A 22,775-nucleotide genomic window follows, 5' to 3' on the forward strand; every position below is an offset into this window, starting at 1 on the left:
TTTTTTTTTTATCCCTGGAATTACTGGGAAGTGTTCTTAAAGCCTCTAGATTCTTAGAGGCTGTTAGTACTGTTTACTGTAACTAACGGGAGTTATCCATCATTTTCTGAAAGAGATGAGCTTCTGGTGGCCCTTAATTTCTTCCTTTGACTCAAGGTGCCCTGGTGGGAATATGAGAGTGTGTGAGGAATGAACTTCCTCTGGAAGCTTAAGATCAACCTTCAAGAATCCTGCCTTTTTGCTAGTGTTCCCTTATCTCAAGTTACTTGGATTTGCTTGAGAACTTTTCCTAAACTGTTGCAATCATGCAAGTTATTAGTTGGAGAGTTGCCTAGTCCAGACACAGTTACTGGGGCAGGAGAGGTCATGACTGCTTGTTTTTAACTGGCCTATCTGTGGGACAAGGGCAAGAACCAGCAACACAATTGTAATAGACTTTCTCTGTAACTTACAAACTGAGCTGCTGCTTCCTCTCAGGGCACCTGACTGTTTTTTAATGTGTAGCTGGTTTCAAGGATATGACAGATGAGAAAAAAAGAATTTTGGTTTGGTGCTTAGCTAAGAGAACAGGGCCTATTGTAAACTTTGGGTATTGTTAAGAGTTGGAATTTTCTTTTTTTTTAATCATGACTGTAGGTACAGATGTCTCTCTGTTGCTTTAAGTAGCCTGAGGTGAAAAAACTATAACTTTGTCATATTAAGTTGTTTAGGTTAGAGGTAAGCATAAGTTGTTGGGTTGATAAAGAGCACTGAAAAAGAAATCTCATAGTACTGTTTTTTTTTTAATGCTTTTTGTCTATACTTTTTTGTTTAATTGCCTTTTTAATAGATTTTACTCTATACCCGACCCTTCTCCCAGTTTTATTGAGGTATGATTGACAAATTGTAGCTGTATATATTTACAGTATACACTTGTTTCTTTAAGGAGAAAATAAATACTGGCCCTCCTTTTCTTATAAATAAAATAATTTTGTTTGAGAGAGATTTATTTATTTGTTTGATTTTGTTTGTGAGAGATTGTCACTAAGTCATTAAGACACCACCCTTATGGCAGAAAGCAAAGCACTAAAGAGCCTCTTGAAAGTGAAAGAGGAGAGTGAAAAAGTTGGCTTAAAACTCAACATTCAGAAAACTAAGATTATTGGATCTGGTCCCATTACTTCATGGCAGATAGATGGGGAAGCAATGGAAACAGTGACAGACTTTATTTTTGGGGCCCCATAATCACTGCAGATGGTAACTGCAGCCATGAAATTAAAAGACGCTTGCTCCTTGGAAGAAAAGCAATGACCAACCTAGACAGCATATTAAAAAGCAGAGAGATTACTTTGCCAACAAAAGTCCGTCTAGTCAGAAGTATGGTTTTTTCAGTAGTCATGTATGGATATGAGAGTTGGACTATAAAGAAAGCTGAGCGCCGAAGAATTGATGCTTTTGAACTGTGGTGTTCGAGAAGACTCTTGAGAGTCCCTTGGACTGCAAGGAGGTCCAACCAGTCCATCCTAAAGGAAATCATTCCTGAATATTCATTGGAAGGATTGATGGCTGAAGTTGAAGCTCCAATACTTTGGCCACCTGATGTGAAGAACTGACTCCTTGGAAAAGACCCTGATGTTGGGAAAGATTGAAGGCAGGAGGAAAAGGGGATGACAGAGGATGAGATGGCTGGATGACATCACCTACTTTATGGACATGAGTTTGAGCAAGCTCCGGGAGTTGGTGATGGCCAGGGAAGCCCGCGCGTCCATGGGGTCACAAAGAGTCGGACGCGACTGAGTGACAACTGAACTGATCTGAAGTCGCTAAGTTGAGATTAAGGTGTTTCTCGCTTTCTTGTCTTTACTTTTGGCTGCAGTGGGTCTTTGTTGCTGTGTGTAGGCTTTCTCTAGTTGCAGTGAGTAGTGGCCACTCTGTATTTAGAGTACTCGGGCTTCCCGTTGCAGTGGCTTCTTTTGTTGTGGAGTACAAGCTCTAGGGCGTGCGAATCATTTCTGATTTGTGTAGGTCAAGATAAGATACTAACTCATGTCCTATACAAACAAAAAACATGTATTTATTCCATCAAATCATCAAATAATAGAAGTTAAAAGTAGAACAGTGCTTTCTCCTATGCCTATTCTTGCCTCCCAGAGGTGACGTGGACATAATTTTAAGTTCCCCTGAATCTCCAATTTTCTTGAAGAGATCGCTAGTCTTAAGCATTCTTTTGTTTTCCTCTGTTTGCATTGTTCATTTAAGGCCTTCTTATCTCTCCTTGCTATTCCCTGGAAGTCTGCTTTCAGTTGCATATATCTTTCCCTCTTTCCCTTGCCTTTTGCTTCACTTCTTTCCTCAGCTTGATGCATGGAAGTTCACACTTCCTTGTGAGTTCTGTCCGTTTTCTCTCAATAATATCTTCAGTGGCACACCCAGAAATTTATGGTTCACCTCAAAGTTATATAAAATTCACTATTATTTTCTACTTTAATGGGAATGGTTTGGTTAAAGATAAAGAGTATGGGGATCAGACACCAGAACATGTGATCCTTTCCTTACAGCTATGAATGTTGCCTTTTTTTTATCATATACCAAATTGTGTATGTCTGAATGCCTTTGTTTCTGGACTTACTTGTTATGTACAGTGACTGGATATTCACTTTTATTCCTTTGCCATACCCTTTTTTTTTTTGGCTACATCAGCTCTTAGTTGTGACATGAAAGTGCAGTAGCTGTGGCACGCAGGCTTAGTTGCCCTTTGGCATGTGGCATCTCAGTTCCCCCACCAGGGATTGAACCTGCATCCCCTGCATTGGAAAGCAGGTTCTTCAACTACTGGACCACCAGGGAAGTACCTGCCATACTGCTTTAATGGTAGTTTTTTATCAAAAGCAACAGAAGTGAGATGAGAATTTGCTTGAAAATTGCTATCCTAGACGTAAATATTTTTGAATGTTGATGCATCCTGGGAGATAGCCTTTATCTTTATTATAATATTAAAACTAAGGCTTAGTAAATGTTCGCTTTTTATCAAGTCCTATGCTGAGAGGTTTATTTGTACTGTCTAACTTGATAATTTAGCCCTTATGTGCTTTATAATTTATCATGACTTATATATTTTAAATTTCCTACTTCCTAGTCTTCCATTCCTTGGTGTTTACTACTTCTAATTTTTTTTCTTTTATTTCTTTCCAAATTCCCAACTGTTTTGCTCTTGTAATAATAGCACAGGAATTACTAGTTGAAAATATTAAGATGTAATTCAAAAATGGAAAAACTATATAGAAGAATACAGAATCATCATATATATGACCTTATATACATAACCTCAAGATGCAGTTTTGCTTTCATTATATTACTTGGAATATTCTGAAATTTTTAGGCATGCACTAAAGTAAAATTGATTTATGAGCTCTCATGTACCCACCATCTGTCTTTAATAAATATCAATACATTGCTGTTTCCAACTGATCTACTTCCTCTCCCTTCTCTTTCAAGGAAGTGCGTTACTGTTGTATTTTAATGCATATCTCAGATATGGTCTTACTAGAGTAGTCCAGTGTATATATTTAATAAGTCCTCTACAAAGTCCTATTGTACTCAACTAACACTAATTCTTAATCTCATTAAATATCCAGTCCATGTTCAATTTTCCATAACTGTCTAAATACAGTTGCCTTGTTCAAATCAAAATCTCAAAAGAACTGCACATTGAATTTGGTTAATATGAATCTTAAGTCTTTGCTTATTTATTTGGCTGCCATTTATTGAAGGAACTAGATGGATAGGCTTGTAGAATTTTCCAGAGTCTAGATTTGTCTGGTTGTATTTTAGTGGTGTTTATCTCATTCCTTCATCCCCTTTAGACAGTTAAATCGAGAGGTTTGGTAATATTTGTGTTCATTGTTTTGGGTAAGGACTCCTCTTATGTCATGCTGTGTACTTCCTGTTGCATCTTATCAGGAGGCATATAATGGAATTACCCATCATAGTATATAATATATGAAAAATCAGTCCTTGGATTTTAGGATCTCTCTTCTGCTGCCTTTCTTCTTTTAAAAACTATGATTTATTGTTTGAATACATTAGTTTTGTCACTTGTATTCTTCCATATTCCTTTCATTAATAAAAGACTAATACATAGATTAAATTCTGTTTTATAGTTATGTTTTATATATGTTTTATGTTTTATAGCTATAGAAATATAGCCTATATTTCCATATAGGCTATGGAAAATTGTAATCTATCTAAGTCCATAAACATTCAGTTATATAGCCCAAAAGATGGCAAATTTTCCTTAGAGTTTTTTGAGTCACAGATAACTTTGAAAATGCAATGAAAACTGTGGACCCTTTTCCTGGGAAATATGCTTTTCTGCACAAATGAAATTTGGCAGTGTCATTTCAAGATGTTTAAAGATGCCCTCTGTCTTGCTCATTTATGAACTGCAGATAAAGACCTCCTACTTTGGTGTATTCTGTCATTCTTTCTCTTTCCTCATGCCTTGACTTATGCTTTCTTCTCATTTCTGTCATCCTGGCTATCCAAGATGATTTTGTTCACTTGAATTGACTCTTTTGTAATGAGTAAAATTTGAGGTGTATCTTGAACTTCTGTACATCTCCATCAGATAACCCTGTGTCTAATACAGTATGATCAGATTAAATGCCTCATCTTTTAATCTAGTTCAGTTGATGTACCTGGATGTTCTCTCCCCCTGCCCCCATTTTTTTTTGTTGAGGTTGTGTTATTGAGTAGATACCTGACTTCTCATTATGTTCTTCATTGTAGCAATCTGCAGAGCGCTGTGTGAGCACGTTGCTTGATCTCATCCAAACCAAAGTAAATTATGTGGTCCAAGAGGCGATTGTTGTCATCAGGGACATTTTCCGCAAATACCCCAACAAGTATGTCCAAATACTTCTGCCCCTCTTCCTCAGATCATTTAGGAAATGTTTAAATAAGGCACTTTGAGATTGGCTAGGTAAGAATTATTTGGTCATAATTAAATGCTTTATTAAAAATCAGAAACATGTAAGTTGGTGAGCACAAGGATTAAAATCTGATTTTTACTGTTTTATCACTTTTAGAAGAATTGAAGCTCTCTCTGAATACGCATTGTCGATTGGCATATTTTTAAAGTTAACCAGGTTCTTTGGTGATGAAGTTACTATTAAATAGGATACTCATGTCTGGGCATAATCCATTTTATGCTTCTTACCAAACGTAATTAATAAATGTGCACCCTTTTCACTCTCAGAAATATCTCAGTTTGAATAATATGGTTACCCTATTGTGAAATCCAGGAAGGTGACAGCTTCACTATTCACTTTGTATGTTACCTAGTACTTTTAGAAAATTATAGAACATGTAACGATAAATTATCAGGATTTTAGACCTTTTCTCAAGTATGGTAGCTGCTTCCATTAAGATATGCAAAATCTACATTTTCACTCCACAGAAAATTTTCATGTTGAGGTCTCTTAGTTTGTGAAACATATACTTTTTCAGATTTGCTTTTGAAGGCAAGCAATTAAAGAATCTGAAAGAGTGAAATAAGCAGGTTCAAGGGGGAGGGGATATATGTATAATTAAGACAGATTTGCATTGTTGTATGGCAGAAATCACAACACTGTAATGCAGTTACCCTCCAATTAAGAAAAAAAAAAGAGCAGATCATAATAAGCATCCTAAATGTCATTTTAAGATATCATAGAGATATCATAGGATATCATAGAGATAGATTGTGCTGAGGCTTCTGACTAATCTTTAAAGATTATATGAAATGAAGTGACTTACAATCAAGTTAGTTTAATGGTAGACTCAAAATTAGAAGAAATATTTTAACAAGGTAGTGGTTTATTAAGTGTTTTATATATATGTATTTTTTAATTCTAGAAGTGGTATTTTTGGAAAAAGGATATGCTTTTACCACTCTCAGGAAAGAGGGGCTGGGTTTCTAAATTTCTTGATTAAGTGTGGCTACCTTGTCCATGGTTTTGCTTTTAGCCTTCATTGTTAAATACAGTTCTCAGTTTTGCCCTCAGTAACCATAGTCCATTTTGTTACATCAGATACGAAAGTATCATTGCCACACTGTGTGAGAACTTAGATTCTCTGGATGAGCCAGACGCTCGAGCAGCTATGATTTGGATTGTGGGAGAGTATGCTGAAAGAATTGACAATGCTGATGAGTTACTAGAGAGCTTCCTGGAGGGTTTTCATGATGAAAGCACCCAAGTAAGTTCTCTTCTATACCTTATGAAATAGATGTTTGGGGGAGGATTTCAGGAAAGGTAAAGGTTAGGCAGTTTTGTGTGTCTGAACTTATATATATATGTATATATATAGTATGTAGTGTATATAGAGTGTGTATATGTGTGGTGTATATATATGTGTGCATATGTTCATTTTTCTCCGAAAAGGGGTGAGCGTTTTCACTTGTGCTGACTTCTGTTGGAACAAGCCTGTTCAGCTTACACTAGTGGTTCTCAAACTTTCATGAGCTGTAGAAGCACCTAAGCACTGGTCTTTAACCTCTGTTAAAGCTGCAGGTTGCTGAAACCCACACTAGAGTTTCTGACTCAGTAGGCCTGAGATGGTTCATTTTTACAAGGTTTAAGGTGGTGATGCTTCTGCTGCTGCTGCTGTTCCAGAACCATGCTTTGACAACTACTGGCTTAGAGAGAGAGTTAATTATAATTTTCTGTCACCTAAAGATGATTCCCCATTACTGTTAGTAATGGTTGTGGCTCGGTTACAGCTGGAGTTTTTGTCGGCATGAAGGCTGGCATGTGCATTTTGAAGTGCATTTTGAAAAGAATCTTCCTTCCCACCTTCTATTTGTCCTCTACCAAAATTGAGATACCTTGAGAGACCTTTTGAGTCAAAGGCCCAGAGAAGCAGATAAATTATTAAACCTTTTCCCCCTGGTGTTCATACTCACTGCAAATTGAAGTTCATATATGTATTCTATCATAGTAATTTTAATAGGCCCTGACAAGGAATACATACAAGACAGTAATTCCATGGTTCAGCAAGCTACTCTTAATTGACTGTGATCTGGCATAATTCTATGGTCTTGGCTCTTGCCTCAGTATCATAAATGATTCTCCAATGATTGTAGCTTTCAGTGGAAGTAAATAATAAGGAATTTGGTCAGGAGCCAGTTTTATTGCCATCAGCATGTTATAGCATGTACTTTAAGAAATATAGATAATTATCTGAGTCAGAAACAAACAGGCAGTTTTTGATGCCAAAAATACAATTTGGAGATAGGAGTCTAGTGAGTTTTTCAGTTGATGAAAACCTCTGACTGCTATTGTTGATATTGGTGGAGTTTTCAACCTTTGTCTCTTAATCAAAACCAGAAAGGCCTTGTAGTAAGTCAGTCATGTTTGGGGAAACACCGCTTTGGAATTGATGGTGTGGAATAATGCAGATACCTTTCACTTTATCTATTAAATTTGTTTAGGTGCAGCTCACTCTGCTCACTGCCATAGTGAAGCTGTTTCTCAAGAAACCGTCAGAAACACAGGAGCTGGTACAGCAGGTCTTGAGTTTGGCAACACAGGTAAGAAATCTGGAAAAAGCATGGAGTTGATTTGTCTTGTTTTTAATATTTGGAAATTGTAAAACTTCTCCCAAGAAGGTTCATTTGGGGAGGTTTTGAATGTAAAGAGTACAGTCTTTAGATTCTGTTAAAAAAAATTCCGAACAGTGCTTCTTTTACATATTCTGCTGAAATAGAACTGGTTGTGTGGCTTTTAAATGAGTTGACTGACTTCTGTTTTAAAGGTAATTGGTGAAAATTGAACTTAGAATAGACTCTTTAGTGTGAATGAAGGGCATGCCTCTCTGAAAGTGACATTGAGTCTCACAGGGACTTAATTTCAGCTTTCAAATGGAAGTACCCTGTAGAGATGGTAGATGATTTGACAAAAGATATGTGTGCTGTTCTGCCTTCTAGATGGGTTGCTTTCTCTTAAAGTAATTTTAAAGGGCTAAAGCTACTTCCTTAATTATAAAATATTTTTGGTCTTCGTAGGGAGGGTTCTTATTTCAGGAATGTGGCCCCAAGCTGGATACATAGAAATCAAAGTAATTACTTTTTTGATGTGAGTAGTATAATGATAATCAATCCATCATGATCCAGTGATGTTCTTAATTGAATTTGAGAACAGGCTGACTTTAGCAGACTGTTCAGATACTCAATTTACCATTTCCTCTTTCATCTCTTTACAGTTGTATATTTCAAAATTTGAAACTCTTTTATAGTACTTTGCCTAGTTCTGAGGTGTCATCTTTCTTTATATTTTTATTTTTTACTTTTTGTTCTGGTGAGCTTTATTTCATATCAAAAACAAGCACAGTTGGAGGATTAGATATGGTAAATATTGTAATTAGTACAGTTGAGGTATATACCTAGTACACTCCTTGAATCCCAGTTCTCAATTGAGACCACAAATGTGAACCTAGAGTAGTTGCCAGTACATTATCTGTTAAGTGATCAAAGCACATAATTTACTACATGTTAAACGCAAAGTTCTTCTTTCCTCTGACAGTATTTCATTTTAGAAATGCCAGGAATCCATTATAAGGACAAGAAGTTTGATGGATAGATAAGGCATTTGAATACTTAATGGAATACTGTAAAGCAGACAGCACTACCAAATATGTTGTTTTTAGAATATACTACACAACTCTGAAAAAAATACAGCCAAGAAAACAGCTAGAGTCAGAGGCTACTTTCTGGCACTTGATTCAAATACAGATGTTTTACAGTCGGTGAACTCAAACATGAAGGCCTGAAACTAAAAATTAAGATAATTTTCTTATATGATTATTGATTCATGTAAACATTATTGAGAATTATTTGCTTGATTATCTTTTAATGGAGCAGTTGACCAACAGTGGATGGGAAATAGATGGGGAAACAGTGTCAAACTTTATTTTTTGGGGCTCCAAAATCACTGCAGATGGTGACTGCAGCCATGAAATTAAAAGATGCTTACTCCTTGGAAGAAAAGTTTTGACCAACCTAGATAGCATATTGAAAAGCAGAGGTGTTACTTTGCCAAAAAAGGTCCGTCTAGTCAAGGCTATGGTTTTTCCTGTGGTCATGTATGGATGTGAGAGTTGGACTGTGAAGAAAGCTGAGCGCCGAAGAATTGATGCTGTTGAACTGTGATGTTGGAGAAGACTCTTGAGAGTCCCTTGGACTGCAAGGAGATCCAACCAGTCCATTCTAAAGGAGATCAGCCCTGGGTGTTCTTTGGAAGGAATGATGCTAAAGCTGAAACTCCAGTACTTTGGCCAACTCATGTGAAGAGTTGACTCGTTGGAAAAGACTCTGATGCTGGGAGGGATTGGGGGCAGGAGGAGAAGGGGATGATAGAGGATGAGATGGCTGGTTGGCATCACCGACTCGATGGACCTGAGTTTGAGTGAACTCCGGGAGATGGTGATGGACAGGGAGGCCTGGTGTGCTGCGATTCATGGGGTCACAAAGAGTCGGACACGACTGAGCGACTAAACTGAACTGACCAACAGTAGTTGAGCTAAAGGATGTTGTAAAATTCATTTCCCAGAAAACGAAGGTGTCATTTCGCAGGTGTCTTGTCCCACCCCTTGTACCTCAGTTTTCTTCGTTTCTCCAACAAATAATGAGCATGCTGTTTTCCCAAGTCTCTAAGCTTTCACTTGACCCCATTACAGTTTGAAGAAGCATTCATTCACATGGAGCCAAGGGCAGGCCATGGCTCACCACCTGTCCATGAAAAGTGGATGGGAGGTTGTCCATCACTGATCAGGCATGTCTTGGTACAAAGGGCAGAAATTGGTCATCTTTTGAATCAAAGCAGTTAGGTTGGACACAGGAAGTTATTTTCACCTTAATCTATAATAGGTCATCTACAGGGGGCCATTTTGAATAGAAATTGCCACTTCTTAATCATGTAGGGCTTATTACAGACACTGCAGGGTGACTGCCATTAAATTAGTGATGTGTTTGACTTCATCTTAGGGCCTTGAAGCTCATTTCTGCCTTTTGTTACAGGCTTTGGAGCCTCTCTGCTTTGTGCAAAAGAAAGAGCTTTATATAAATTAACCAAATCCAAAGATGTCTGGCGTTTATTCTAGATGGTAAAATAGTAAACTTGACATTAACAATGCCTGTGTAATACTTGAGAAGACTCCCTAAATACAGATAAATTCACATTTATACAGTCTCTTAGCTTTCTCAGAAATATCATTTTCCAAGAATCACAGGATTTCTGTTTATTACAGTGTTTACTTTGTATTCAAATTTTAACTCTCCCTTGAGGGCTACGTTTCAAAGCATCCGCAGTATTTGGTCCCTTGTGAAACTTACCACAACAAGTAGAAAAGAAAGAGAATAGGTAGAGATGAGAGTGCTGGATCACTCAGCACCTAGAATTACTCAGAAGGTAAGGGACTGTCTTAGCTCATATTGTATGACATCATTCCTCAGCCAAATTAGAGATGACTGTGTTTAGCTGTGTGTGGAATACTCAGAATCATCTTAACTGCTGAGACTCCACTTGACATTCATACCCATTGGAAATAGAGACATCGTTTGCAATTTATTTGTAAGAGCTCTTCAGAGAGTTTTTAACTTTTATGCATCTTCCTTTGCCTGAAGGAGAATAATTTACATAATCATCAAGGCAGTGGTTATTAATATTATCTATATTGAGCATTCTAGCTTTCCTAGTCTAGACCCATGACCACCCATTTGTATCTCTGTTAAGATGGAGTCAGAACAGTTTTCTAAAAGGACTTTTCGCCTTGGTCCTTTTCAGTCACCTCTGAATAGATAAGATTAGTCTCATAATCAGGCAAGTGTCCTTCGTAGATTCCATTGTGTTCACAAGTTCTGAACCCTGTCTTCATCTCCATTTTCTCTTAAGACCTCTGTATTTGTATTTTAACAGGCAGCATGGGAGAGCTGTATTTTAGGTTTTTGTCAGAGTTCAGACTCGCTCTTATTATTTACCTGAGATAAAGTGTTAGGGAGAATTCCCTGTGTTCTTACAGATGTTGGAATGTACCACTGAATCAAGCCAAATTAGTAGAGAGCTGGGGATCTAACAAGGATTTGACCCTTACTAGAATTGTTTTTACTGAATTACACTGGTATCATCATCCTACAGTAAGGGTTATATATGAGAAACTATCCTGTTTGGGTTTGTTATCAAAGTATTTATTTATTTAATCATATATTTTCTTCTCTTGGAGACCCTGTAAAAAATTCCTAACCAGTCTTGGGTTCTCTTACGCATAAGTATGTACTTAACTGCCCCTCTGAATGGCTTGTCTGACTAGATTTCTTTCCCATATCAGATGTTTGAAACCTCTGTCCATGGGATTCTCTAGGTAAGAATACTGGAGCGGGTTGTCAGTTCCTCCTCCAGGGGATCTTCATGACCTAGGGATCAAACCCGTGTCTCTTGTGTCTCCTGCATTGGCAGGTGGATTCTTCTTCATAGTAGACTTAATCCTGTTCTTTATCTATGCTGAGGATTCAGGAAAGTATGTGTGAAATCTTTGTGCTTCTAATTTTAAGTAAAATGGTGGTATAATTAGAAATACTATTGGTTATGAAAAAAAAACCACCCTTGAATCCATGCCTTTAATAAGATCTCTTTTTCACTTTGATGGTTTTAAAGGAAATATAAAGAATACACAGAGAAGTGTCCAAACTTGAGTAATTACCCTTTTTAGTACCTGGAAAGAAGTCTTCACCTTGGTATTTCCATATGTGAGCTAGAAACCACCATCATCAAAATCATCTGTGCTTGTTGAAAATAAAAATTCCTGGACCCCCCTTCTGACATAATGAATCAGAAACCCTGGGCCCCCCTTCTGACATAATGAATCAGAAACTCTGGGTTAACCCTGGAATCTGCACTTTAAATGGCTTTCTTGGTATGTTAAAATGTTGATGCATGTTACAGTTTTAGGAATTACTGTTTTAGGGCTTGCCTGGTAAGAATTGTTTTGAAGCTCTCAAATTTGGGGCAATACATTATTTTCTTGAGATCCGCACGAGGGCCTATCGGAGTAGCAGTACAGTAGATCCCAAACAATTTTCTGAGTCGCCAAACACATAATGACTGTAAAATCATAAAAGGTTCTGTTTTTTTGTCGTTAGCCTTGACTGGGCCTGATTTATCGTGGCTTCCATGTGAATAGTGAGGCAGTGAAGGCCTGCTGATAGTAGGCCTATCAGATCAGCCCTCAGGATAATTGAGTTTGGACAGTGGAGATACTTGTCCACTCTTGACTTCCAGTCATGAAAAACTTGCACTCATTTTCTCATTTCTCATAGGACTAAATTGTAAAGTCAGTGTTAAGATTTATAGCATGTACCCCCTTTAATCCATTGATTCTATCTCTAGAAATTACCCTATTGTAGTGTTTTGAATTTGTGGGGGACTCAAGCTTTTTTCATAGAAGTATGTATTTTGTGAATCTCCACAGGAATTTTTTGTTGTTGTTGTTAAATATGTAGCTGATATATGAGAAAAATAATTTGAAGTAAGAAAATTTTACTTTGATTATATTATTAAGCTGTGTTGTATAGTTTTAATACATTTAACAACTTACTAGACAAATTAAAATTTTCCCAGTTAAGTGATGTGTAGTATTCATTTTCATTGTGTAATAAAAAACATAGTCTACAGATTTTAAATGACGTGCTTTGGGGACTGAGTGTACAGATTAAAACTTTGAATTTAAATATCAATAAAACCTGGGATGGGGATTGCTTTCCTGATGTGATACTCGGAGAAACTTGTATTCTACTCTTAAAAAATCAACTTATGTCTTATAATATTTAAGTTTTGTTTCCAAATGAAAATCTAAGGAGATTTCAGTCAACTATTTATAAACACTTCCTCAGGAGCAAACTTCCTTCTTCAACATGCAGCAAAATAAATGCATCTAATTTGGATATTGTCAGTTTCCTTTTTTTAGTGGCATTTCAAATACTACAGATAGTTTGGTTTAAGTAAAGAATGTATATGTACATTTCTTTTAGAATAATGTAACCTGTGAATATGATAAAGATTATCTTGAGATAAAATTTACCATTTTTATGCTGTATTATCTTGTATCTCAGTTTTCTTTATACTTTTTTGTTCTTAACCAGCAATCCATTTTGGGTGCAAATAAACACTCAACACTCAAATAAACACTCATATGATGAAGAAAATCTATGTAAAGCAATCTGGGTCATTTCTGGTTTTGAGCTGAATGGCAAGTGCCTTAAGTGGCTAAATTATGAACCAATTCATCTGCTTATGTACAGACTCATGGGAAAACCCTGGCCTACTTTAAAGAAATACTTTTCTATGTGTGTTTTAGATACAGAAATTGAAATGGGGCTGATTGTTGCCTTTAATAACATAATACCACTGAAATAATTCATGGGTAGATGAATGCCACCATATAGCCAGGCTCTCGGAGGTAGATACCAGGATATTTACTGCCACTTTGTAATGACCACAAAACTGAATAGTATAAAGGAGGGAGAAAGAGGCAGCAATCTAAATGTTCTTCAGTGGGACACTAGTAAATAATGATACAGTGCTGTGTATATAGTGGAGAAATGACAGCTGTGTGTACCACTATGGAAACAGCATGAGGAGGAGTATAGGATGAAACTGGCTTTGTGTGAAATGAATATATGTGTGTGTGTGAGCTCATAGTGCACTATTCATATGGATGGGTACTTGGGGGATGGGAGAATTATGGTAGGGGAGGGCTGGGTGATTGGGGGAGACTTATTTTTATATTATTCATTTCTAAATTGTGCTGTGGCATTGATAATAAATTTTCCTTAGCCACAATCATGTATAAAATTATTTTAACCACCACACAAAGAAACGAGGACGCTAAATCCGTCACCCTTTTTAGAAGCACTTAGTTTTATATGCTCTCTTAAACAGTTTTTTAAAAATTATTTAGATAATAGCACCTCTCATATTTTAATAAATAATTAATGTTCTTTGAGCTCTTTGAAGCCAGGTACCATATGTTGTCTCTGTTGCCAGGGCCTAGCTAGTGTCTCCATGGGAGATACTTAATATTTGAATAAAGAAAGAAGGTATGGGTGAAATATATGTAAGATGTGTTTCATGAATAATTCTGCTAAAATTTATAGCAGTTAAAAACATTTTTATGTCCCAAGGCCATTTGAAGCAATTGATTTTTCTTGGGTTAAACTTTATTTTCTTCTTCCCAACTTCCTTTCTGAATTTGAGTCTTAGAACTAACCTCAATTTATATTTCAATTCTTTGAAACGTTAGAGATTTCAGAATTATGCGTATATTAACAACATATTGAGTCTAAATATCTTCTAACAGCCAACCCTGCATAAATTGCTACAGCATTACCTTGATAATAAATCAGCAGTTTGAGTTTCTATATGGAAAAGAATTACATTTAAACCTTCTTGTGTTTGCCTTTTCATTAGGATTCTGATAATCCTGACCTTCGAGACCGGGGCTATATTTATTGGCGCCTTCTCTCAACTGATCCTGTCACAGCTAAAGAAGTAGTCTTGTCTGAAAAGCCACTGATTTCTGAGGAGACAGATCTTATTGAACCAACTCTACTGGATGAGCTAATCTGCCACATTGGTTCTTTGGCCTCAGTGTACCATAAGCCGCCCAATGCTTTTGTGGAAGGAAGTCATGGAATCCATCGCAAACACTTGCCAATACATCATGGGAGGTAAGCAGGTAAACTTGGTTTGATTGAGAAGTGATTCTTTGTATAGATGAAGTTGGTCTTCCTTAAGCTTTGCTATGCTTTTGGTAAACCTGTTCTGCTGCCTTGGGGGCTTCGTCTGAATTCTAGTGACTACACACATGTAATGAATAAAAGACCTTTTTGAGTTCTAATCTCAGGGTTGGTAAGATTATGCCTTTAGAAAATTGTGGTAAAAACTTTATGAATGGATAAAGTTTGAAAGATGCTTAAGACCCTAAAAGATGAGGCTAGAAATTTTCCCATAGTTGAAAACTTGGTAAAAAAAAAACATATACAGGCATACCATAGAGATTGTGGGCTTTGGATCCAGAATACTGCAATAAAGCGAATCACAAATTTTTTTGTTGCTATTTCTGAGTGCATACAAAAGTTACATCTGGTCTATAGTGTAGTCTATTAAATGTGCAGTAGTATTACATCTAAAAAAAAGTCTTTTGTTGTTCAGTTGCTAAGTCATGGCTGACTCTTTGCGACCCTGTGGACTGCAGCACGCTGGGTTTTCCTGTCCTTCACTGTCTCCTGGAGTTTGCTCAAACTCATGTCCATTGAGTCAGTGGTGCCATCCAGCCATCTCATCCTCTGTCACCCCCTTCTCTTCCTGCCCTCAGTCTTCCCCACCATCAGGGTCTTTTCCAGTGAGTTGACTTTTTGTGTCAGGTGGCCAAAGTACTAGAGCTTCAGCTTCAGCAACAGTCCTTCCAGTGAATATTCAGGGTTGATTTCCTTTAGGATTGACTGTTTGATCTTCTTGCACTCCAAGGGACTCTCAAGAGTCTTCACTAGCACCATAGTTCGAAAGCATCAATTCTTCAGCGATCAGCCTGCTTTATGGTCCAACTCGGTCATCCGCACATGACTACTGGAAAAGCCATAGTTTTGATTATATGGACCTTTGTTGTCAAAGTGATGTCTCTACTTCTTAATATGCTGTTTAGGTTTGTCAATGCTTTCCTTCCAGGGAGCAAGCATCTTTTAATTTCATGGCTGCAGTCATGTGGATCACAGTCCACAGTGATATTGGAGCCCAAGAAGATAAAATCTGCCACTGTTTCCATTTAATCCCCATCTATTTGCTATGAAGTGATGGAACCAGATGCCATGATCTTAGTTTTTTGAATGTGGAGTTTTAAGCCAGCTCTTTCACCTTCATCAAGCAAGAGGCTCTTTAGTTCCTTTTTACTTTCTGCCATTAGAGTGGTATCATCTGCATATCTGAGGTTTTTGATATTTCTCCTGGCAATCTTGATTCCAGCTTGTGCTTCATCCATCCCGGCATTTCACATGATGTACTCAGCATATAAGTGAAATAAGCAGGTTGACAATAAACAGCCTTGACGTACTCCTTTCCCAATCTGGAACCAGTTTGTTGTTCCATGTCCAGTTCTAACTGTTGCTTCTTGACCCACATATAGGTTTCTCAGGAGGCCGGTAAGGTGGTTTGGTATTCTCATCTCTCTTAAGACTCTTCCACAGTTTAATGTGTTCCACATAGTCAAAGACTTACGTGTAGTCAGTGAAGCAGAAGTAGATATTTTTCTAGAATTCCCTTGCTTTCTCTATGATCCAGTGATATTGGCAATTTGATCTCTGGTTCCTCTCCCTTTTCTAAATCTAGCTTGTACAGCTGGAAGTTCTTGCTTCACTGAGGCTAAAGCTGACTTGAAGGATTTTGAGCATAACCTTACTAGCATGCTAAATGAGCGCAATTGTGCCATAGTTTGAACATTCTTTGGCACTGCCCTTCTTTGAGATTGGAATGAAAACTAACCTTTTCCAGTCTGTGGCCACAGATGAGTTTTCCAAATTTGCTGACATACTGAGTGCAATTCTTTAATAGCAACATCTTTTTGGATTTTAAATAGCTCACCTGGGTTACCACTGATACATTACAAAACTTTACAGTTTATACCATGTTTTCATTTGGAGCTTCCCCGGTAGCTCAGCTGGTAAAGAAACCGCCGGCAATGCAAGAAACCCTGGTTCGATTCCTGGGTCAGTAAGATCTCCTGGAGAAGGGATAGGCTACCCACTCCAGTATTCTTGGGTTTTCCTGGTGGCTCAGCTAGTAAAGAATCCACCTGCAATGTAGGAGACCTGGGTTCGATCCTTGGGTTGGGAAGATCCCCTGGAGAAGGGAAAGACTACCCACTCCAATATTCTGGCCTGGAGAAATACATGGACTGTATAGTCCATGGGTGGCAAAGAGCTGGACAGGACTAAGTGACTTTCACTCACTGCATTTGATCCTTCCTAAAATAGAGTGCTTTGTTTTGTTATCATTTTATTGGTGAGGAAGCTTTGTCTCAGAGAGGTGGTCACTTGCCCGAGACAATGCATGCAACTAGTTATTAGTGGAGCCAAAACTTGGTCCTGGTCGTCTTATTCTAATCGCCCCATTCTTACAACACCCCCAATGTTACTCTGCTTATTTCACCAGAAGTGTGTGCATGAATTTCTTCCCAGGTTTACTTCTGTAACTCTTGACTGCCAATTCCTTGGCTTTAGCTGTCTATTGAACTTCCCTATTTGTTTTTCTTCTTTGAAACTGTTAACAGAATTGAAAGCAACATATAATTTTCCCTGTTATCCCTCCAGATTCCTCTTATAAGGAGCATCACTAGTCTTTTGCTTCTTTGTTTTTGTTTGTTTTTTCCTCTGAGTTTGATTCTTCATTCTTCTTTGTTCAAGCATTGTCAAAACCTAACTAGGAAGAGGGGATATATGTAAATATACAGCTGATGCACTTTGCCTCTACAGCAGAAACTAAAACAACATTGTAAAGCAACTTTACGCCAATAAAAAATAATTTAAAAAAAAAAAAAAACCTACCTAGGGTTTTTAGAGAAAGCATTTGTTTATTAATGGGATTTTTACAGAATATTTTTTGTTTGTTTTAAAAAATTATTTTATGTCTTAGAAAACACACAAGATAGAATGTTAAAACATAATCAACACTCAGCTTCAACAGTCATCAGTATTTTGCCAATTTTATTTCATTTATCACCCCCACAATTTTTTTTTTTTAGGGAACTGGAGTATTTTAAATTTCAGACCTCATATCACTTCATTCATAACTACTTTAATTGGTATCTCTAAAAAATAAGCAGTTTTTAAAAAAATCATAATATATTATCAAGCCAAAGTTAGGAATAATTCTGAACTTCTTTCAGATTTTTTCAATTGCCATTCTCTATTTTGTTTTATTAAAGTTTATCTAAAATTGGTTTTACTTTTTGCATAAATGTTCTGAATACTTCACAGTGAAGCCATCTGAGCCGGAAATTTTCTTTTGAGATATTTTTTTTCACTTGGTAAGATTTAGGGGACGTGAAGATGAGGAATATACAATTCTGAAAACAGGTCTAGAACATTACTGTAGCAGGTGTGTGTGTAGTGGACTGAAGTTGGGAGAGTGGACATGAAGATGAGCTAAGAGCAATCAATTTAACTGCTACTGCCACCACACTGTAAAAAGGGACTAGTGAGTTCTAAGAAATGTTAAAAGGACTAGTCCTTTCTTAAAACTCACTATTCCCATTTTAAACAATTACTCTTAGCTCATCTTCATGTCCATTCTCCCAACTTCAGTCCACTATACACACAGCTGCTAGAATAGTATTCCTCTAAATGTTATTTTTAGTTTTGTTCAACAAATAAAAGTGATTCAGCATTGCCTATCATATAAAAATTAACTCTCCAGACCTGTTTTCAGAGTTGTATTTTTCTCTTCTTCATTTCCTCTAAATCTTACAGTGTCTGCTCCTGCCAATATAATTTTTTCACTGCCCTAAAAGTCAAATTGTTTATTTCTATGCCTTTGCACAAACTATCCCTTCATTTTTGGAAGGTCTCTCCCTGGTAGTTCCTTATAACTGTGCTATGCTATTCTTAAAAATCTAGCCCTAAAACCATCCTCAGAAGCTTTTGGGAATCAGCCCCGCCTGCATCTCATCTGTCGTCTGTCATTGTGCAGACAGACACAATACTCATTTCTGCTGTTCCACAGTGAATGTGCTTTCCACTTGTTTTGTCAATACTGGTTTTGGGGTTGGTTTGTTCGAGTGTAAGTTATTTGAAGACAGGAAATATATTTCTCTCTTTATTTTTTTAGATATTTCTCCAGAGTTCTCATTACAGTGTTCCCTTAATAGAGTAGGTGCTCAATTAAAATTGATTGATGAGGTCATTGTATATATAGTATAATATAAAATTGACTGAAGAGGTTATATTGTATAAGAGCATATGACATTGGCTCGTTGCCTTGTTACCAAGTCTCTGCTAAAACGGACTTTTCTCTGTCCCCCTCTTTCTGTTTGTGCCTTGCAGCACTGATGCAGGTGACAGCCCTGTTGGCACCGCCACTGCCACCAACCTGGAGCAGCCTCAGGTTATTCCCTCCCAGGGTGACCTTCTGGGGGATCTTTTAAACCTTGACCTTGGTCCCCCAGTCAATGTGCCACAGGTATCTTCCATGCAGATGGGAGCAGTGGATCTCTTGGGAGGAGGCCTAGATAGTCTGGTAAGCATCTTTCTTCTTTCTTTTAGTTCTTTTAAATTCTTTTTGTTTTTAAATTTTGGGAGTTATTTTTAATTATTGATATGCTGAAGAACGTTAAATCTTTCACCTTTTTAGAACTAGATGACAAGCAGAGCAATGTTCTTTGATAAAGGACAGGATTATGTGTCTCTAGAGAATTAAATGATACTGTATGGGGAGTGTTTGCATGTCTACAGGATTATTTTGTTGTCCTGCCTTTAAATAGAACTTTTGGTGTTTAACCAACCTAGTTGCCTTTCCAGAGCTTATTATTGCTCCTGCTGCTTAACTCTGGATGGCCGCTGTAATTCCCCTTTTGACCTGAACATAATTTAAATGATCTCATAGTGATCATCCTACTTTGAGGCTTTCAAGCTTTTGCCTTTTTTTATTTCAGTATTTTATTGGCTTATACCTTATCTAATTCTGAAAGATTCTGAGGCAGACATTTGAGCCATTTGTGGTTGGGTTTTTTTTTTAATGTATCTTTCTTACAGTTGGAAAGTACTTCTTGATTGGTTCTTTTTTCCTCTTCTCCATCTACATCTCCCACTCCACACTGTCATACTTCCAATTTAATTAGCTTCCAGGATTCTAATACTAAAAGGCTCCAAAGTCCAAAGTGTCTGTGAATATGTGCCAATTACTTACTGTTGCTGTGCAGGATACATGAGAAATATTAAGGATGACCTTCCATCGGGGTAGAGAGGCAGGCCAGAGAAATAAGAGGTCTTATCACATGGCTCCCTGCAAATTAGATACTTAATTGTGGTGGAATTAAGCTGTTTTAGCAGGACACTTGCAAATAAATCTTGTCAGCCTGATGACTATATATATGCCCAACAAACTGATTTATTTCCCAGAATTAGAAATTGAGAGTCAGTGCCTTAGATACAAAAATACTATGTCCTCAGAGATTATATAAACAAAACAACCTTCCTTTCTGCTTCATACACTGACATTTTCTCTTCTACTTTATGAACAGTGTTATTATGTCTCGGATTTATACCAGCCAGTACAGGTGCATTAACTTTTGACTGACAGAGAGTCTAAGGAGATAGGGTTACCATCATATCTCTGTGGATGATACATTTTACTAATGGAAATCACTGCTTCCAGGGTCTATATACTGACCAAGCTCTGGACTGTAGCTAATGGTGACACAGATGAGCATTCCTTTTGTCTTTCTTGGGAATATAAGCATTGCTTTTCATATTCTGATCTCTTTAATGAACAGAGTTGACTGAACGGCTTCCTCATGTGATATTCTGCATTGCTCTATAGCCTCCTTTCTAGACTCAGGAGACTGACAAATGAATATTGAAATATTCATGCAGACTCCCAGAAATCCCTTCTAAACATTGAAACAGCTCTTTGTATTCTGTTGACGTATGAACTACAAGTGAAATGTTAAATTATCCTCACGTTTATGCCTTAACAACCCTGCTTATTTCTCTAGTTTACAACATGGTGGACTCACTGAACCTAAGAAGACAAAGAAATTAAATTTGAAGTATAGAGGGGAGAAAGAGGCTCTGTATTTCGATGATCCCTGGCCCAGGATTCTGTCCTCTTGTTTCTTGACCCACTTTAGCATGGAAGGAAAGAGAATATTATTTCCGTTTGGCTTGGTATCCTAACTCTTTTTATCTTCGCTCTTGCTGGTCCTTAACACCAGTGAGTTTTTTCTTTATATTTTATGCAGCCAATCCAGTCATCTGTTAGAATTCTGGAAAGTTTATATCAGGAAGAAAATTGATTCGAACTTTCTTAGATTGTAGTAGACGAAGTCACATGTGGGCTTTTTCTTGTTTGTTTTGCAAAGGATATTCTCTTTGGGGCAGAGAATAAACTTTTTATAATTGGATGTCTAAATATTATATAGGGGTTGCTGTGTAAGCCCAGTAATGTTCCTGTAACTCTAAATTTTAGCTTATTCTGACTTTGAGATTTAAAATGGCATTCTTGGTGTTATAGCCCCAGAAAGTGTTTACATGCAGGTTTCTTCAGCTGATTCTGCGATACAAATATATCCCAGAAATCAGAATGAGGAGGAAAAGCCCTTCTTTTTGCTTTGGATCTGTCTGCAGTTAAATATATATTCACTCAAAGAACCAAGATTCCTTTTAAGAGAACATCGCAAGGAAGAGACCTAAATCTGGTTGTGTGAAAGACGAATTTCTGTGGCAGCAGTAGTCTGTGCCATTTTTAAAAAGCTTTTATTGTTCTTGTGTAAATTATCTAAAGACAAAAATAGTTCTCAGGGTTTTTATTTAATCTATATAGATAGTGCTGTTTCTTGAATGAATCCTTACCTTTTTAACAGTGCTCCTCAAATTAATGTGTACATACATCAAATGGAGATCTTGAACAAGACAATTGTTGTTGGTCTGGGGTATGACCTAGGAGTCTCCTTTTCTAACAGACACCCATGTCTGCGGACAACATTTTGCATCGTAAAGACATGGAATATCTGTAATAACTATGAACCACTTCACTTTGGTGTTGGAATAGCTATTGATAAACCTTCGTGACTTTTTCTCCTGACTTCAGCAGTAAACACATTCCTGGAAAGATGGCTTCTACTCTGCCTCACATTGAGGGAGGGCATGAAACTCTTGAAACTATTTTGTTAAAAGTCTGTCTTTTATTCTCTAGGAAGAAGAATGTTGCTGGGTATGGTAGAATTTGACCCAGGTCCCCATTTAAAATGTAGCCTGGATCAGAGTTATTAATACGTGGTTGTCTGGCAAGCAGCACTCAGGTTACGTCGTCAGTGTTCATCTCAGAAAGGCTCTCCGCAAAGTTTCTGCTTGCTTTTATCATTGGTTTCTAACAGAACCTTACCCATAGAGGTCAGTGGTGTGCTGCTAATGAAGCATGGCAGCTACTTACCTTTTATTCCAAGCTTTGTGTTCTCAACTCTAGCTGCATAATTGGTATTTACAAAATACATATACTGGCAGTGTTGTTTGTACCTAGCTCTAGAACAATTAAACAGAATTTCTGAGAGATAGGACCCTATTGTTCAGTCGCTCAGTCATGTCTCTTTGCCACCCCATGGACTGTAGCACGCCAGGCTTCCCTGTCCTTGAGTATCTCCCAGAACTTGCTCAAACTCATGTCCATTGAGTCAGTGATACCATCCAACCATCTCATCCTCTGTTGTCCACTTCTCTTCAATGATGTTATTTTTTTTAAATATCCAGGTTATTTTAATTTTGCAGCCAAGACTGAGAATATTGAGCCAAGTGAAGTTCCAGATGAAGTTAGGTAGAGAGTTCAAAAATTGGTCTTTAAGCCAAGACAGTGATTTCCACAGAATTATATTCTGGTGAGTCTTGGCACCTCCTACAGAACAGTCCTCTCTGAATTTACCTTTGTTCTGTCCCTCCCCACCTCACCCCTTACCCCCAACTCTAGGACATTTTCTTACTGTGATTTGCTGTTAGGTGATCCAGC

General features: G+C 37.4%; 1 protein-coding gene across 4 annotated transcripts in view; it reads left to right on the plus strand.

Moving 5' to 3' along the window:
• AP2B1 (adaptor related protein complex 2 subunit beta 1) overlaps window positions 1-22,775 on the plus strand; it is a 114,057-nt gene that overhangs the window by 39,887 nt on the left and 51,395 nt on the right. For all 4 annotated transcript variants that reach the window (XM_055577298.1, XM_055577297.1, XM_055577295.1 and 1 more), the window contains 5 exons: window positions 4,768-4,883; window positions 6,051-6,216; window positions 7,451-7,549; window positions 14,478-14,737; window positions 19,103-19,295. In XM_055577298.1, the coding sequence (XP_055433273.1) occupies window positions 4,768-4,883; window positions 6,051-6,216; window positions 7,451-7,549; window positions 14,478-14,737; window positions 19,103-19,295 (834 nt within the window). The remainder of the gene's footprint in view (window positions 1-4,767; window positions 4,884-6,050; window positions 6,217-7,450; window positions 7,550-14,477; window positions 14,738-19,102; window positions 19,296-22,775) is intronic.

Source organism: Bubalus kerabau, chromosome 4 (assembly GCF_029407905.1).
Source record: "Bubalus kerabau isolate K-KA32 ecotype Philippines breed swamp buffalo chromosome 4, PCC_UOA_SB_1v2, whole genome shotgun sequence".
Taxonomy (NCBI): Eukaryota; Metazoa; Chordata; class Mammalia; order Artiodactyla; family Bovidae; genus Bubalus; species Bubalus kerabau.